Source organism: Epargyreus clarus, unplaced genomic scaffold, assembly GCF_041222505.1.
Source record: "Epargyreus clarus isolate Ecla_fem2 unplaced genomic scaffold, WU_Ecla_fem_2.2 ptg000032l, whole genome shotgun sequence".
Lineage (NCBI taxonomy): Eukaryota > Metazoa > Arthropoda > Insecta > Lepidoptera > Hesperiidae > Epargyreus > Epargyreus clarus.
In genome coordinates this window covers 278,814-299,738 of record NW_027332237.1, presented here as the reverse complement: position 1 = coordinate 299,738, position 20,925 = coordinate 278,814, and the positions used below count along the sequence as shown (strand labels likewise).

The 20,925-nt window shown below is 33.0% G+C and overlaps 1 protein-coding gene across 1 annotated transcript in view; it reads right to left on the bottom strand.

Annotated features, from left to right (window-relative positions):
* Window positions 1-20,925, bottom strand: part of LOC140755132 (homeobox protein orthopedia) — a 43,517-nt gene that overhangs the window by 10,157 nt on the left and 12,435 nt on the right. The window contains exon 4 of the mRNA XM_073090338.1: window positions 20,149-20,266. Coding sequence (XP_072946439.1) covers window positions 20,149-20,266 — 118 coding nt within the window. The remainder of the gene's footprint in view (window positions 1-20,148; window positions 20,267-20,925) is intronic.

The window sequence follows — 20,925 nt, the reverse complement described above, 5'->3', positions numbered from 1 at the left end:
TTTCATTTTTTTTTGGAAATGAATTAAAAGTATATTATACAAGTATATGTTGTGGACAAGAATAACGCTTAATGCTTAATAATAACGCTTTCTACCCTCACAGCCCCACACAAAGACAAATACACAAACACCCAGACCCAGAAACAGAAACCTAAATTCATCATTTAGATATCTGTCTGGCCGGGGATCGAACCCGGACCCTCTGCGCGTCAGACCGGTATGGTGACCGCTCCGCCACGCGGGTATAAGTACAAGAAATACTCGTTATGTGAACCCGGCTCCCACTAGACCATTTTAACAGGTCATCGTTCAGCATTTGAACATAACTAACATAAAAAACTTTACTTACAATATAAGTAAGTAGTCGTAAATGAAAATCGGGCAAATATTTCGATAGAGTTTCTAGTTAGTGTACACAAGTGGAGGATAGTGGTAGTTTCGTCAGGAGTCGTGATCGTGCTGTTAGAAGGCGCTGTTTGCGTTTCGTGCGTGGCTAGCGGTCGGCCGGTGGGGTGTGTGGTACAAGGTAGGAGAGGAAGCGGGAGCGGTAGCGGGAATTGCTTTTTAACACTTTAAATAAGTATAACCTAAATGCTAATGATAAATCTAAGACTGATGTTTCTAATCCCAAAGGGTTAGGGTTGTTTTAATAAACAAAAGTGACTATACTCGGATGGAATACGAAAGGCCAAATGCCTAGGACCAAAAAAACGATTTGAACATAACTTACATAATTATGTATTTATTTGAAAACCTACAAGTCAATTCAATTTGAAGGTTTCCAAATTTTGATTATTTAGGTATCATATTATTGGCTATTATAACAATAGACATTTAATCTTTTAAATTCACCTAAAGTTCAAATTGATTTTTATAAATAAAAAATAATACCAAAAGTCAACTAAACATACTACTTAAAATATAAAGACGCAGATTTATTATCTACGAAATAGTCAGTTTAAGATAAGCTCATAAGGGTACAACAGCGCGAAAGCGTTTAAAATCGCTGCCTTCTGTAACTTACAGATCACGTGCCACGAGAATCAGTTCAGCAAACACGCAGCTCACGGAAGCTGTTGCCACCTCCACGTACCTATCTGTATCATTCTGTTATGTGAATCTACTATTATATACCTCTAAGCTATGCTATGATTTTGTAAATTATTTTCTTTAATTCCTCCATATTAAATAAAAAAAATCTTTTGATAAATCCTTCGTGTTACCTTTGAGTTATATATATTTAGATTAACATCAATAACCTGCTACACCAGCTAATTAATGAAGGTTATTTCTAATATATTATTTTATATACACACAATACAACAATGATACCGTTGCGTCTACGGCGTAGACATACATGGTAATAAGTTATTATTATATCCAGACATTATTAATAACGGGATATTATTAATATAAATTCACCAATTTTATCTCTCTTTTACATATCAATATGATACCGTTACAATCCAAACTATTTCAATTAATTGCTCTTCGAAACATCGTATATATCAATCAAACGGGCTGCATTTGGTATATACAATATATCTGTATGTACAAGAATGTATTGTATATAGTCGGTACATAGCCGGCGTCGCTCGATACGCGCACGCGTATACGACCCCGCATTCTTTAGTGATGTGCCGCGAAAGATATATATCGATATATCGATAATAAACAATTTATCGATATCTGGCACATATTGTGTATTTTAAATGCGTGTACGTTCCGGCATTCTTTAATATTGTGCTGCAAACATATCTTATATCGATAATAAATAATCTAATCCATATCGATACGATATCAAATAAATATCATAATTATAAAACATTAAGTGACTGCATGATATCATCGATACATCCATTCCTAACGTAAAGCAGGTCTTGCGTTTTATGACTTTATTATTTCTAAGATTTAGGTACATATAAGCCGACCATCTTAGTCCTTAGGATTTATAATGCATCTGTAATCTATGATCAGCTGATGATTAAATCTAATAGAAAATATTTTACAAAAGCTTGTGCAATCTAGGTATATTTCATTCTAATACTACACGTTCTGGACGTTGGCGTGCTTAAACTCACTTAGTTACGATATTTTTACCAAAAAATTGTAGGTACAATTTATAAAGATATGCTTAATTTATATGTAACACAAAATATACAAAATTATCAATCTGCGGAGTTATTATTTAGTTGTTAGCAACACTCAATATAAGTGGAATTATGTTTAATAGATTTTGACATTCAAACATGGGGAATAAACCAAAATATAAATGTTCAGGTTTACATAATATACTATGTTAATGGTTTATATTATCCAGTATTAAATATATAGTATTTTATAAAATAATTGATAATCACTATCGACAGTGTCCCATCACTAGTAGCTAGAGTGTTTTCCGCTTGGCAGAGCAGTTATGTATTACTGTGACCCGCCCGGCGAAATATTTGGAATTTTAAGAATGTGTACGGTGGGAGGTCGGTAAACCACCACCGTTTTAAGGGTTTATTTGTCAGTGGTTCGAGCAGTTGTAAAATGGATATGTAATCAAATAATGGTTTTAACCTTCATAGCTTGCACTAAGATTCCATGTTCTTCGTGGCATGGACATTTATACAGAAATCTGGAGGCACGGCAGTGCCTCCGCCAAGTCGAGCTAAAAAAAGTGGCACGGCCGTAGCATTATTTTCTCGAAGCAATTTCTATATTATTCTTCTACATAAGCTAGCCAGGAATCGAACATAGAATACTTGACATATGGCAATGAAACCACTGCTACCTATGGACATCTATAACAAACTCCAAAAAGAGCCTCTGACGTCGGCCACAGACGCCTTTCTACCCCTTAGACCAGGGGTTCCCAATCTTTTGTAACCCGCGGCGCAGTTACAAGTTTTATATTCTTTCACGGCGCCCTGTGCCCTGTCCTAGCTAACTATTTGAAGAAGACAGTCGAAAGAAATAGGTAACTAAAATAATAGTAGTTACCTTAGGTTGATCGAAACGAATTTAAAACACCACAATATGAAATTGTTCAATACGTTATTATAAAAAAATTTAAACGGAAAACAACAAGAAAGACTTGAGGATAACAAAAATAAAATACGATATTTATTCAGTCAAATCAATGTGAAGGGTGAGCTAAGTGATCTCCGCGCAGTTTTTCAAAGCGGGGAATATCACTTGACACTGCTATTCTCATTTCTTGCTCCACATTGAACCGATATTTGTTCTTTATCACAGCTACATCTGAAAACCCAGCTTCACATAGATATGATGTTGCAAACGGAATGAAAATTTTTAATGCTTTGGATATTCATTTTGAATCAATGACCAAAACGCCAATATTTGTGGTGTCCAATGATTAGAGGATCGACTCACGGCGCCCCTCTTTACTTTCTACGGCGCACCAGGGCGCCGCGGCGCACACTTTGGGAACCCCTGCCTTAGACCAAAGTTGGAAAGTCTTGGAAAAGTATATCTTTCTTATGATTTCCTTCAAAGCGTTACCAGCATTGCTTAACAGTTTAACACTACTAAGATTAGGCAAAAATCGGCGGTACCTCCAAAGAAATGAAATGAAATGAAATGAAATATATTTATTTTGTATAGGCCAACGGCGGCACTTACAAATTGTCAGTTACAATATTTTCTTAAACTACTACCGGATCGGAACGCGACCTCTACTGAGAAGATCCGGTAAGAAACTCAGTGGGTTTGTCTTTTTTAATTTTAAAAATAATTATTCTCTTTTTAATTTTTTTTTTAAATGCCATTATTTTTACATATAATTAATAAAGCATTAGCTCCAGTATCTTGCTTTACATTTATCTAAAAAAAAAGAAGTTTGTTCAGCAAGATACGCTACACTTTGACATTTTCTTAATTAACTAATAATTATGTTATTGATCAGTCCCAAGCTGTTTTATCATTAATATAATCAGAAATTTTATAATAAGCTTTACGACTAAGTGTGCTTTTGATAATAACTTTAAATTTATTAATTGACAAATTTCTGATTTTGATAGGCAGTTTATTATAAAAACGTATACATTGACCCACAAAAGAATTACTTATTTTGTGGAGACGAGTAACATGTGTAGAAAGGTTAAGTTTGTTCCTTGTATTTACATTATGCGTGTCACACCGTTTTACAAATTTATCAATATTTTTCCTTACATAAATTAGGTTTTCATATATGTATTGGGATATAACAGTTAGAATATTTATTTCTTTAAATAGTTCTTTTAGTGAAGCTCTTGGAGGCAGGCTGTAGATAGCTCGTATAGCTCTCTTTTGCAATATAAATATATCATTTAGGTGTGACGAGCACCCCCATAGCAATATACCATAAGTCATAATGCTATGAAAGTAACTAAAATAAACTATTCTAGCTGTTTCTACATCTGTTAGAAGTCTAATTTTTTTAACAGCATATGCCGCCGAACTGAGTCTACCCGACAATTTATCTATGTGGCAGCCCCATTGCAATTTGGCGTCAATAGTAACACCTAGGAAAACAGTTGACTCCACGGGATCCAAAACCGTTCCATTTAATAACACATTGGTTTCAACATGCTTCACGTTCAAACTTCACGTCAAAGTCGCCCCCAAAAGGCTCTACCACCGGTTTACCTTTCAAAATTTTATACAATTGAAACTATCTCAATTAATTACTGAATTCACAATATTCTATCCAAATATAATTCCTGTCACCACCAAAATTTCGCAAAATATTTTCGAAAATTCGAAAAGACGAAAATTCATCTATCCGCACTTTTTATATAAATTTAAAACAAAACAAACCAAGTAGAAAAATCCGAAAGATGAGCTTTAGTTAAAGTGGGAGAGCAATATTGCGTTCTCTCTCCCTCTTAATGAATCCTTTGTAAAGTTGGTCCGGTTAATGAAATGCGGTAACATTGTTTAATATCACAGTGAATATTAAATTCCTGAATATTAAATTCCCGGGAATTTCTCCGTTTGTTTTGCAGCTTGCAGTATCTTTCATTTGTAGCCTTTGTAGGCTTTTGATTAATTCTATAAAGGTTGTTTTGCGTTTCATTTGATAAATTAAATAATTAAGCTTTCTTCCGAGATATTATTATTAAATTAGTATTAGATATCATAAATAAATAAATCTGTGGATCTAGTAAATAAATAAATAAATGAGCAGAATTAGAAGCTTTCATGTAAGAGCTGCATACTTTTTCAAAATTATGTACTTATGAATTAGAAATTCAAAAGGTCAAAATACCACTCTAAGTCTTGAAGTTTAGTCTGTACAAAGTTTTATAAATGAAAAAAGTCAAGAAATACCTTTTTATGTGTAAATCGTATTAACTCTACAAATAAGTTCAATATTTTTTTACTTTCATAAACTTAAATAATATTCTTGAAATCATTGTTTAAGATGCAAAACTTGTAACTTTGTAACTGCACAATTCTTTTTCAGTAACACGGCTAGACACGTCTTACCCCAAAACTGAAATATACTTGGAGCGCATTTACTAAGTCCTTTTCAGTTGCATTCAACACAAAAACTAAAAGCATTTAGCATTTTTATTTTATTTACAAATCGCACAACATTGTTGGAAAACCTTTAAATAAAAATACAATTTACAGCACAAAGCAAGTGATATTGCATTCCGACTGTACCGTTGAGTACGGAATGCTTCAAAGGGACACTCGACTTTGCTTCAAAGCGCTTCGAAATATTCAACTGTGCAATTATATTGCGTATCGCTGTGTTCTCTCTCTATATAAAGAGAAACGCTTTCTGCACACACAGCCCCATACTAAATTTTCCTGTGTGTGTGGATGCCATGGATGCATACAAAATGAATACACATATACCTAGAGTCAGAACAGAGATATGAATTCATCATTCAGATGTCTCTCTAGCTGGGGATCGAACCCGGAACCCTTTGCGCAACACCCGTTATTAATAATCGGTCTATCCAATGTTTTGTCTAACAAAGATCGGCGATTGACAATTATAGTGTATTGAAAAGTATAATTTTTTTTTATTTCATGAGTTTCAGTATGTAAATGAAAATACAATTTGCAATACAAAGCAAGTGATATTGCATTCCCAGTGTACCGTTGAGTACGGAATGCTACAAAGGAATGCAATGCCACTTTGCTTCACAGCGCTTCGAAATATTCAACTGTGTAATTATATTGTGTTTTGTTGTGTTCTCTATCTATACATGTATAAAGAAACACTAAGGCGTTATCAATGTCGATTTATCCTACCAAAAATCGACGCATGACAATGTTTGCCTACTAGAAATTGTCAAACCTTTAGTGAGCAAAAATTGTATAAATCACTAATACGTGTAAAAGATATTTAATTACTGTCTGTATTGCTAGAATAGAAAATAAATATTTTATTAGAAATTGTGTAGCGTGTATGAGCTTGTAAAGTTTTTATATTCAACTGATTTATGTAATTTTCTTATTTTTTCCATCACATAAAAATATATTACACATTTTGTGCCCAGCTAACTGTATTACAAAATGTATTTTTACGTGTGTACCCAATTGTATATTTACATTGATTTTTCACACCAAGTACTATAAAAAAAAAAAACAAAAAAAGAACAGTGCTGTCTGTCACACGAAAACGGCAGATGCATCCCATGTCTGATTCCCGGTACTCCCGCGGGAAGCATAACACAGTTTACTTGTACTGGGACCGCGTCTACATGAAAATGTGCTTAGTGGAGTGATGAATCTTTTGTTACTCATTGACTTGTTTTGATGTGTGTAGAAACGTCAGAATCAAAAGTGCTACAACTTGAAAAAGGTACTACAATGGCATTTCTTGTTATACGTTTCTTAACCTATTGATTATGACTTCGACTTTGTCAGTTCTGAAAAATCCCACAACTAAAAATATTCTAAAAGCTAAAAATTTACATTGATATCTTTTGTTACACATTTATTGACCTCTGAACTAAGACTTCGCGGTTGAGTTCAAAAACGTCAGGATGAACAGTACTATATAGTTTATATAATATGGATGTAGCAGACGAGCATGCAGTCCACCTGATGGTAAGTAGCAACTGCCGGCCATGGGCATCTTTAATCAACCCCAGATAGGATTGGATATTCCTACCTGAAGTCGGCCACATATGCGCCACTACCCCTGAGGGCTAAGATGGAACGCCTCGGAAAAGTATGTCTCCCTTACCACACCCTTCAAAACGGAATACAGCAGCGCATAACACTGCTGTTATTAGGCAGAAATAGGTATGGCGGTGGTGCCGCCGGAGTCGAACCACAAAGGGTTCTACCACCTTAACACTGCTGTTATAAGGTAGAAATAAGTACACCGGTGGTGCCTCCCAAATTGAACCACGCCGGGTTCTACCACCTTCCCATTACTAGATACAAAATATTTTAAAATTATTGCTCGTTAAAAGTTTTTTAAAAATAAATTTTGATCGGAAATAATTATGTTTGATTTATTCAACACAACTATTAAACATTTCCATATTATTACATTATTTCTTCATCAAAAAATCACAGGAAAATATTCCATTACTTACTATTCATTAGCATCCCTACGCATCACCCCATCTTCCCCTAATTATGTGAACCCCAGGCAATATTGACTTTTAAACCTGAACATCACGGTAGGGGGCGCTGCGGATTACTGTGCACAATTAGTTTTTGTTTGTTTGTTCTGTTGTTACTTTATTATAAAACTAACCTAAGTTCATTAAATATTAAATCCTTTTTGACGTAAATACATAAAGAAAACTCTACCAAAACTACAACCGACTACAATATCACAAACCAAATAATTGGCCAAGTACGATTCGAACTCGCACGTGGAGGGTTCAGTAGGACCACAAAATCTCTTTTTTTATTTTACTATTTGTTATCATAGCACTTATAGAAGTAAATGTACAACAAGACATACATTGTAAAAAAATAAAGTATGTACCTATTACAATTCAATAGATAACCTAAAAACACCGAAATATACCGGTTCCTTGTATTTATTTATTTGTAGTTTATTTTACCATAGTACCTATATCTGATTTTCATTAATTAAATAATTTAATTTATTAAATAGATTAGTAGCATAAGTGGTAGTTTTAAAGTCTAGATTAGACTGCTATTTTCTACTTCCATTTCATAAGAAAGTCTTTCCAATAGATAACAAGCTTTACTAAAGATTTTATTTCCTCCTCTGTCCAGCAAACAAATGACACCTAATATGAAATTAATGATTGCTTCACCGACTTCATCCGGAATTCGAACCCGCACTGACCCTACCCATTAACGACCCCACACCACCGGTAGAATTAACAGCGAAATCCTCAATACGTTTTTATTGCAAATGGCCTCATATAATGGTAAATCAGCCAGCTATGGGGTAGCGGATATGAGGCAATTTTACCGCGCATTTTTTCGCAATAGCAACATTATCTTTTATTAAGAAAAGTGGTTATGGCCGCTCTATGGTTTTCTTATTTTTGTTGATTTTATTTTTATTTTAGGGTAAATAAAGTAGTTTTGCATATTGGTGATCCACGTGGTGTAGAGGACACAGTTTCAGGTTTGATCTCTGTACCCTTAGTATGAGATTTTACAAAAATGTCTGTTTTCCTGTCTGTCTGTCTATCTGTTGCGCCTCTAGCGGTCTGTATCAGAACTGATTGGAAATGTATGGGAAATACGTAAACAAATACAAACACAGTCATTTTTGTAAAAACGTAATAACTCATACTATGGATACTGGTCAGGCAATTTGTAAATGATAAATTTAATATGTGCTCTGGGTGTGTGTCTGTCCTACTTGTCTTTGTGTGAGTGTGAATATTGAATTTTTTCAAACCATAATTTATTTTTTAAACTAAGTATTAAATAAATAACATTGCATGTAAAAACCTATTACTATCTACTTGTTATTAAGTATAACTTTTTTTATTTCAGAAAAAAAATAATCGTAATTTACTTGTAAGTTATATAATGCGTCGGGATGCAACAGCCAGGATACAGAAAGACCGAATTACTTATATATATGTATTTAATCAAAACAGAATATTACATGTTTTGGATTAAATCTAACCTAAATTATAACTATCCTATCCTATCCTATCCTATCCTATCCTATCCTAAGTGACTTGCTGGGGCAATGTTAGCGCCCAGAGTGAATTCCCACGTTCGGGACTATACAGTGGAAACGGAGCGGTGGTGCGGAGTCAGCATTCCCACGGCACGGCGGCGGTGCAGGATCAGATGTCTTCTTGATAATTTTGTTTAAGGCGAATTTCTAACTATGGTGATTAAGGCCAATATATAACATGTAAGTAGTTATTATTATTTGGTTAATTATAATCTTATTATTAATTTTATATTTTATTTAAAGTTTGCAAACTGGGTATAATCTGGGCATATCAGATTTTAAGATAACAAAAATATTTGTTTATTAAAAAATATATATTGTTTTTTTAATCGGCGTCAATATTAAAAAGATGATTTGAACTAGTGACTGTTGTTAATAAAAGTAGTAAAGCAATCAAATTACTTTCATATTTCGATAACCCCTCACCTGTCGATAGCTAAGGGTGAGGGGTGGTCAGGGTGTGGTAACCAGATGCTCATAAATTATTATTCTGTGATTTTTTAGATTTAGTGATGAATATATTTGTAATTATGTTAAACGAATATCATTGCATTTGTTTCTGTAATGGTTTTTAGCAATAGTAAGCCAATAAATGTGGTTTGTTTTAATACCGTCATTCTTGTTCCCAATTATGGTCCTTCAATTGATTGTTGTGATATTTCTATAGGAAAAATATTAAAGTAGAATCAATCATTGTACGTTGCAACGTTTTATTTTTATAACATTGAAAGAGGAAACGAGCTCCTGATGGTAAGTGGTTACTATCGCCCATAGACATTTGTAATTAACCCCGTGTGCGGCCATACATGCGTTGCTGCTCCTGAGGAGTTAGTTGAAACGCTTCGAATATAAATATGCTTCCCTTACAACACCTTTCAAAACAGAACACAGCAGCGTTATTAGACGATCCGGCAAAGGATTCTACCACATTTAAATTATTATTACTTATTTATGCACATACATTACCATACAATATACTCAATTTGGCATTAACAAATTTCAATCTGTGTTAGGCAGAAAATGGTAGGTAGGATAGATCGAATATTAATAACGTCAGTCAGTTTATCCGCCCACTAATAAAATCCCTTCCGTATAACTTGTAAGATACATCCTACAAGCGTACAAGTTCTACATCTCAGTAAAATATAGTATCATATTAGTTGTTATGAAGTAAAATTACAAGTAAACAGTGAGCGGAGTCCGTAGGCGCGTCGTAAGTTATTGCCCAATAAATCTTAATACGGTGTTACGTCCCTAATACCGTAGGGATGTGCTTTGTCGATTATTATATCCGAAGTGATAATATCACAAGTTTATGTGATATTATTCCTTGCATATTTTTACCACTCTTTTATTAGCTTGACCTATATGTAAGTATGTAACGACAACTTCACCCACTTTGAACGGTCTGATTAATTTAAAATTTTGAACAATTATCAAGAACCGATAACAATATACGAATTTAATAATTTTATCCCGTTCTCCTTATCAAGATCGTCAGGAATCAGTGTTAACAATTTTCTTTGTGCGATTTTAGCGTGGTTTTTAGTTTTTATATAATTATTGTTGCCTTCATAATGCTAGAATATCGTCAAGTAAAACTGTATTTTAAAATAAGTAACACGTCTCATTCTAATATTCGTCATATTCGAATATAAGCTTCAGCGATAAAGTACCTACAGAAATGCATTATTGAAATGTGAAATGAAAATGACATATTTTTTAAAAATCGTTTGCAAAATGGTTACTTGAATCAAATCAAATGGAAAAGTTGATACGCATGGTGATACACATAATTCATTTCAATTTCAATAATTTACTTATTTATAAGTATCTAATTTAGCAGAAACTTTGAAATAATTCTTACGCGTGAGCGACTTTATTTTTCTTCATCGAGAAATCTCAAGAAGTAACGCTAATTACGTTCCGTAAGAATAAACCTAAAATAAAGTTTAATTTAATTTTTTTTAAAGGACGTGTGTTGGAAAAAAACTTCTATGTTTGGTTTATTTTGGACTTCTTTTTAATATTGCAAAGAATTTTCTCCGCTCTGTCAATGCGACAATCATGTCTATTAAACAATTAATCCTAGTACCGAAATCTATAAGAGAAGGAATAATTTATTACGAAACAGATAAGCTTTTTGGAGCGGATTTTTTTGGACAGCCTATGTTATACTGTTTCATTGCATGAGGGTAAGCGACTAGAGATGACCATGGCTCATCACCTATTATGACAGATAAAAAACGGCTATTTAAAATATAATGTTCAGTATTTAGAACTGGTCGCAATATAGATTAATAAAAAGTTAATTCAAAATTTGAAATGTTGAGGTTTCTGTCATAAAATACATATACATACAGTCGGTATTTGGAATTCTTCACGAGACGTATATTACCTATTTAGTTTATATTTATTACGGGGGTCCTGGGGACCTATTCGGGAGTCGCGAGTGTGTGTGCATCAAGGACGGTCGCCGAAGGGAGCAGCGCACCACTCATCGGTATTTATACATTTTTTTATATTTATTTATTTATTTATCATTGGGTTTAATATTTTTATCTATTACAAGCTAATGTACATGCCCCACCTAATCTTTACTTATTATTATTAAGCTCTTTGCCACTAAGGACTTTTGTAATCAATTTCGTATGAAACAGCAGTACTCTGAATTTGATCACAGTTACGTTATTCTAGAAGATTAGTGACGCGACACCATGAATAAGAAGTATTTTCATACCCTTTCAACCAGAATACAGTTACACTTCTACTATACAAATGACAGTTATGTCATAAGATATAACTCTAAATATGCTATGCTAACGTGAAATACTTAATGGAACTATAAAATTATATCAAATGTTAACGAATTTCTCGCTTCTTCCCGCTACTCGCTTCTAGTTTACAGTGAAACAAGTACCTACCAAAAGGGACGTGTCTATCGACGTCAGCGCTGACACGGTACATCACTAGCGCCGTTCATCTTTTTAATAATGGAAGGATTTGGTAAACAAAGTGCGAATCACGGTAGAGGGGTGACATTTTTTATTTATTTTTATTTTATAGAGCCGAGCAAATGTATGGCTCATGAATTTATAATGACGTTTTAACGGTGGTAATGGTTATGCAGGTCTATTTTTATAATGAATTTTGTTTTATGCAAAAAATTAGCTCAGATATATGCAATTCGCTTTTTTTTTAATAATTTAAGGGACCATAGAATAAAAAAAGTATGCTGCTAGTCAGTATAGTTTTTTTATTCTATGGTCCCTATGGTCTTCAGAGACCAGACGAACTCCTTTCGTCGGCATTTGCATATGTGTGTGCATATTTCTCCCTTATCTCTTCCTTAACAAAGCTATAACATATATAAGCTAACCTAAGTATGGTAGCGCACTCTGTAGTCCGAGACCGGCGGCACCACCGCCACACCTACTCTGCCTTAACACAACGGTGTTAAGCGCTATTGTGTTATAGTATAAAGTCTGCTAAGGGAGACATATTTTTCCGAGCCATTCCAACTTAGTACTAGGGGAGGCGGTGCATCTGTGGCCGTCCTCAGGTAGGAATCTAATCTTATCTCGGGTTGATTACAGATATACATATATGGGGTATCGAGTGAATTTCAGATGTCAGCGTTGTAAAAAAATCACACTACATTTTTCCCAAACGCACAAAATAAGTATAACTTGAAACAACTAAATATACTAAGGGTTGCATGTAGACAAAGTTTGCCGGCAAGAATCATTTTCAATATAAAGTTCTATTTTCGCTCCATACGTGAATTTTAGCACTGTCATAAAAATATTATGCCCTGAGCGCCGCGCGTACGGTTTTACGATATAGCAAAACTGTTTTGTGAATCGCACGTGTTTGAATAGTGAATCGTTTCAACTGTGAGTCAGTTCACGGGTTAAGACATCAAACACTTTGAAATGAATCTTATCTAGATGCACCGCCGTGAGTCTATCATTTTTTTAAAATATTATAATAGAAAGACATATAATTATTAATATTTATATATAATAATAAGATATGTGCGTATTAGCAGTTAATTTTATCACTTGCTTATACGGTGAAAGAAAACATCGTGACGAAACCTGCATAACGAGAAATCTTAAAAAAAAAGTTTTCAAAAGTATGTGAAGTCTTCCAATCCGCACTTGGCCATTGCGGTGGACTATGGCCTAATCATTCTCATTATGTGAGGAGATCCGTGTCCAGTAGTGGGAGAGTAAAGGGTTCATAATGATGATGACGATGAATGATATATTTACATAGTTGTCATCATATTAGTTTGCTTTCAGAGTTTCTAAATTGTTGACCGGTCGTGTTAAATAAAGTATACCTTACTCAATATTTTAGGAAATTGATCAAATAATAAATGTATATTTCTAATTTAATTTAACGTTTAATGTTCGAGTGCTTGTCTTTTATTTTATAATATAAATGTAGCAAATAAACATCTGTATGTTTGTTATATAATATGTTATATAAACATTGTATGGACTACTGCATTTAATACTAAGTCACCGCCGCCCATGTACATCTTTAATTAACCCCAGATAACATTAGAGTCTGCAATAGGTGCGTTGCTACCCTTGAGTACTAAGTTGGAACGTCTCAGATCATCTCCCTTACTACACCCTTCAAATCGGAACAGCTATACACAAAACAGCTGTCATTAGGCATAAATACGTCGAGCGGTGTTGTCTCCGATGTTGAAACATAAAGAGTTCTACCACTACCGCCTTCCACAAAATTTTTCACTCTTCAAACCAAATCATAGCTACACTGTAGTTATACTTAGGCAAATGGTCACTTGTCAAGTTTCTCCACAATTCCGATATAAATATGGAGACATTCTCAGAAATCACACTCGCAGCTACAATATTCTCGTGGCTGTTTGCTCCCGGCGGCGTATTTATATACAGCCGTCCGGACAAACAGACAAACGTACTAACACGAGGGAACTGGACTAGCTCTTTGCAAATAGGTACTGGTTTCCAAACATATTCTACTGAGCGAGAAAATGTTATTGTCAATTTAGACATAGATTTTTTGAAATACTACTTCTTTTTGGCGCTTTTGGGAAAGTTATGACTGTGACTTTTTTTACAAAACTGGTACCTAAAATCGACACTATAAAACTGGCGAGTATTTTTTGCAGAAAACGCTATAAGCAAAGGTAATTGAATATTTTATTTTTAGGTATGATATTTGTATGGTATCATAATAATTTTAATTTTTTAACAGGTAAGGACGATTTAATTTCAAGCTAAATTTACATAAATACAATGGATTTTTATAACATTGAAATAATAAACGAGCTTGCAGTCCAACTGATGGTAAGCAACTCACAGGAGATCGCTCTTGAGTACTAATAAATGAATAATTAGATGGTGGGTACATAATGTAAGTCTGGCTATATTTCTTTACATTTAAATATTATATATTTGTTTAACAATTAAGTTATATTATTTGTTTACCTTTTTTGTTAAAAATAATTGAATACATTAAATATTTTCATTAAATACTAATGGCTCGACTTGGCGGAGGCACTACCGTGCTTCCAGATTCTGTGCCATACAAAAGTACAATAGATGTGACAATTACTTCAAACAAAAATAAATTCAGTATTCTTCTTCTTCTTCAAATTAAAATAAAAGTGTGTTAAAAAATTAAGAGAAACGTTTACTTAATGATTACAATTCCGTATTGAGGCAAAAATTTTATAGTTTCATTAACGTGACGATATCAGCAACATTACCATACTATTATCGAGTCAATGAAACAAACACTTAACACTGGAGAATAATTAAAAGCCCTCGAAACAGTAGTCAATTGTCCAATTCCGTGGCGCACACCGTGGTTACTAAGGATGGGGATCTGAGATCGATTAATCGAAGAGTCGATCTTTTGGGCCAAAAAATCGATTTCTTTAATGATCTCCAGAAATTGATCGATTCAGTGAATCGATCTTTCATCTTAGAAAATCGAAAGTTGATCTTTTCGAAGTTGCTTGAATTGGTTATAGGCATTTTTTGCTGACGGATACGAATTGTAGTGCTTATTTGGTCCTGATGACCTTTGTTTTCGGTATCTTCGCCCTTTTTAGTTGCAAATATTTTTTAACCTACTTAAAAAAAGAGGAAGTTTCTCAATTCGACCGTATATAATTATTTTTTGTCGCTGATTTTTAAAGAATCGATTCTCTGGGCCTCGATTTTTTGTGAATCGATTTATTGCACTTCGATTCGAATCAATTCAATAACTTTTTTCGGAAATGGCCATCACTAGCCACTACTTCGCGCCACACCGCGAGATTCTCTACGTTTTATTATTTATTTTTATAGCGTACCTCCTTTGTTGGCTACTTTTTAAGCGAGGTGCAAGGTACAGTGTTTGTACAGCCACGGTTTTTACCTTTCTGGTTTAAAGCTGGACGTGGCGTTCTCGGTAACGTTTCTTATTCGTTTTTGAAGCTTGATGTTGAGTTGTAAATTCAATGTGTTTCTCATTTCGTCGTATGAAAGTTTGTTATAGTTAGGAGCAAATCTATCAGTAACTAATGCCGATAGATCGTTACTGTAGGTTTTAGGTATTTATAAACTAAGTAAGTGTACTTAATTAAGCACTGGATTTAAAATTTTCACTTCATTAAGCGATTCATGCTTTTAAACTCATCAGCATGGAAAGTTGGTGCGATTAATTTTAAAAATATTCTAGTATTAAAATTGAATTTTTTTTTCGAAATTTTGAAATTTGAAGTTAGGATTTTCGTATTTCTACATTTAATTGTAATAATTTGTTCTTTAATCACACCACAAATCTTGCAAAAATATTACCTACATTTTAAATTGTAACTCATAATAATAATTAATACTATTAGATATTTTTGGTTTAAAATAACCATTACCAGAAGTGAATATTTACTTGTTCAAGTAATTTTAGTTTATTTCACGTTTTTATGGTTCAGTACAATCTTGTCCAAGTCAATACTCATACAGAATATGACGTCATTATGTGATGTAATTTGGCCAAACTGAACAAAAGAACATGTGTACAAAAGGTGTGAAACTGTGAAGCTGTAAACATTTAGAGTTTTAAAGAAAAACTAATAAGAGCTATCTTTGATAATGTAGAGATGAACAACAATATTTACGATGATATAAATAATATCAATATTTTTGATGACAATGAAATTGATTTATGAGAAACATATATTTTCACAACTTTATCTGAGATTTGGACTTTTTATAGTCTGAAAGATGAAATTTATAATAAGCTATAGAATAAAATGTGTCAACTTAATAAAACGGTCGAAGAAAAACGCAAAATGGAAAGCTGTTCAAAGACTTGTTATGTTTATTTGGTTAAATACAATGACACTAAAATATTAATGAACAATGATATCGTAATTATGAAATTAAATGTCACTAATTTGGTGGAAATTAAATTAATGAACATCATTAATGTTATCAAAATTAATAATTATTATCAGTAATGACAAGTGTAACAGGTTACGAACGATTTATTTATTACACATCGATAAATCAATTATTATGTTAAGTGTTGAAAATCAACGTAATAATAATGTAATAATTTATGTAGTCATAAAGTTTATTAAAGTAAAAGTCAAATCATTGGTCATTCCATTGATTGATTGGTCCTTTGCTTATTAATCGGAGCTGGAAAGTGCTTGATTAATAAATTAATTTGAGTACAGTTTACTTTTTTGAAATTATCTTTCGTGTGTACAAGTTTTTGTCTTCCAAAGTTCCACAACTTTACGAGGTTGACGTTACATAAATATAAATAAAAATTACATATTTACATTTTACGTTGCATTTTATATCGTGTTGGAAGCCAATTTTACTATCATTTGTTTTACCAATTTAATTACCTACATGAGTTTTCCTTAATTCTTATTAAAATCATTTAATTCTTCCATTTTCCACATTTTTCTTAAAATATTTAAATATTATTTATTATGTTATCATAATCAAGTTTAGCGGAGGAACGTTTATGAACTTTGAAACTACGATTTAAGGTCGGTGTAACATTAAGCCTATTTATTTTGTCTGGTATCATTTTATTTCTCATCTTCATTACCGTTCCTACGACTTCGACAAGTTATCTATCGGGCGTAAACCCGGTAGCACCATCGGTCAACAGCCAGATTTAACGTTTTAACGATGCATTGGCTACTTTCACGGATTACAACCGGTGCATTATGTACTCACACACGGTCTTATAGGTTATCGAGCTAAAACATGAAGAAGATAACCAAAAAAACCTTCTCAAGGAAATATTTAAATGGAATTTATAAATCTAAGAATATTGAATTTGTAATAAAACATTAGTGCTAATCTACCAAACATAATAATATATATACCTTACTGTAATAATATAATTAGATATTATAAAATCCAATATTAAATCCAAATCGATACTAATATGTCAAATAGAAACACTATATTTTCAATATGCACAAAAATTTTACATATTAAGACTGACTTTTGATCTAATTGTATTACAATAGATTCTTTATACAGGGTTACGACTGCGTAAAAATATAGAATTATAGTTTTTAACACTGTGACTATGATCTCATGCAACTGAGTCGAAATATTAGCAATAAAGACATTAAAAACTGCGTATCGTGAGTACCCGTCACATATTAAAATGTTAAACAATTTCCTGCTTTCTGCAAAAAATAACGTAAGAACAGGTATTGCTCAAACTTTTTTGTAAGCCGATGTACTGATTGAATACGCAGTTACGTAGTTAATAGTGTGGGGTAACGCTGCTAGCATAGATGTCATTTTTATACTTCAAAAACGTGCAATTAGAGCCATTTATAGTCTTCGCCCCCGTGAGTCCTTACGAGAACTGTTTAAATCTATAAATATTTTGACAGTGCCTAGTCAATATATTTATGAAAATATCTTATATGCTCGCAAAAATTATTCTTCTTTGGAAAAAAATTATAATAGGCACAGTCATAATACTAGAAATAAAGATAAATTGGCCATACCTCAATTTAGATTAAGCAAGGTGTGTAATTCTTTTATGGGGAACTGTATTCGTTTCTACAATAAAATACCAAAAGACATTATCGATCTATCCGAGAAAAGGTTTAAATCTACTATAAAATTAACTTTATGTAAAAAAGCTTATTATAATGTAAATCAGTATTTAAATGATAAATCCGTATGGTATGACAACTCCAGCTCCAACATCAAAAATTAATTATATGTACCACTATGTAAAATTGTATATTATTTACTCTTTAAAAGATGCAAATATGCACACGTATGGAGTTTCTTGCGCCGCTTCTTCTCCATAGCGAAATACCTTCCGAAGCGGTGGTAGTTTGTTGACTTTCAAAAAGTATTCTATATGAATCAATTTTGAATAAATGAGATTTGAAATTTGAAATTTGAAATTTGAAATTTGAAATTTGAACCAGTTAAGCTACCCAACCATGCCCTCCGTGTGTCTCGAGTGTTAACGAAATACAAATATTAGTCGGCGCACGACACAAATTAAGCCTAATGTCTAATGTAAAGGATAGTTTAACTTGAAACTAAGTGTTTGGACAAAGCAGCTGTTAGCAGATCAATGCTCGATAGATGACACACGACGATTAAGACATTGAATAACACGGTGGATCTAAATCATTAGTGGTACTTATCCATTCAGAACGAATTTTCGTACTGTTAATAGTATTGTATCACATTTAGTATCATTCCGATGTTCGTAGAGTTCGTAGAGTTTTTGAGGGCGTCAATTGATAAGAATAAGCAAATTGAGGAATAATTTGCTATTAACATATTTTATATTTATATGAGCGATTGGTTATAATTTTATTCGAAAATTTATAGGTTGATATTTAGTTGTTGTTAGCAGTGTGTTAAACAAAAGCTTAGGCTATATTTAAGAGAAATAAAGTTAGTAAATTGAATGGATTCTAATAATATTTCATACGAAATATGACGTAAAATATTTAAACATCAATTACAACTAATATAATTGTTAAAATACTCTACTTTAGATCATAATATAATCGTAAAAGTTATAAAATCATTTCAATTTTGGTAGACTACCGTGCTTATAAAGTTATAAGTGCGCAATATCCCCCGTATCTTTATACCACACGTTAAAACACCTTGCTTAAGCGTTCGACATCATAGACCACCCATCCAGAGGCTTTTAAATCCACATAAAACAGACGTAAAGGCTTTATATGTGTAATATTGAAGGTTGAATCAGGTAGAAGGTTTCGTGAAATGTATCAATACAGTGCAACTTTTGAGTTGGATGTGCGAAGAGGGAGTCTTTCAAGGTGAAACATTTGGACCGCTGTTTTTTGTTTTCATCATTTGAATAATATTTAACGGATTTTGGATTTAGCGGTTTAAGGACGTTTGGCGGTGATTTGTTTTCAAATATTTGCGTTTCTCGTGTAACTGTTGGTTTAATTTCATAACGATCCTGTTTCATATTGGGTCAATATAAGATCTATTATTTGTCTAGGAATGACATGATTTATTGATTTTTTCCAAATAATTCTGTTTAACTTGACGGTAAGTTTGGTAAGTAAATGTATTTACTGAAATCTGGTAAAAAACCATTATTTATGGAAATAAAATAAGTAATACTTTTAAATATTAGTAGTTATGTTGTCATATATTTGCTTATTTTATTCATTTTTATTATACAGTACCTACATAATATATAGCGTGTGTTAATTTGACGAAGAATATTTATAAGGCCTATAAAATATAAAGAATATTTAATCGTCATAAAAACGTCGAAATATTAAATACAACATTATATTTTTTACTTGCAATTTTTAAATTTTTTATTTTAGTACAAACTTCTTAAAACTCTATCACTGAAAGTATTCCATAATTTCACATCATGGTCGTTATTTCCAATGTTTCTAGGTCTAGTACTAGTAGTAGTATTAGTATCCGTACTAGTATTTGACTAACCTGTACTCTGCTCTCGGTGAGGCCGATCCTCATGGCGATCTCCTCGCGCATGAAGATGTCGGGGTAGTGCGTCTTCGAGAAACATCGCTCCAGCTCGTTCAGTTGCGCTGGCGTGAACCTGAGACAACGTTCATAAGCATTTCATTTTGTTTAAAACTGATTACTATTACTACTACTAGTATATTGCAATTAAAAATTTAGTTACTTTAATTATGTGTACATGGATTTTTAAAATAATTTTATTTAATTTGGGTTCGTCGAAACAGTTCTAGTTAATGTAGTGTATAAAGGAATGTAGGTAGACAATAAAAGTTAGTTAGCAACTGACCGCGGTGTTTAATTGACGTACACTACATTGGCGACGAGGATGGGATTTCTTTTGTTAACGCGTGTGAAATTATCTAAATAATCATGCCGTACGGAAAAATTGAACCGTTTGATATGTTTTCGGGCCAGTGGTCGTTGTATGTTCGTCGGGTGGAACAATTTATTCTTCTTAATGATATAAAGGATTCGCATAAGGTTGCCACGTTGGTGACGTTAGTGGGCGATCGAACATATAATTTGATGTGTGATTTGTGTGCACCAAATAACCCGGAAGATAAATCGTTCAAGGAATTAGTCGAAATAGTAAAGAGACATTTAGAACCCCAACGTTCGAAATATGCGGAGCGTGAAATATTCCGTCAGCGCAAGCAAAATGCGGGTGAATCTATTGGAGACTTCTTGCAACAGCTAAAACATTTAGCGGCTACGTGCAATTTCGGCCAAAATCTC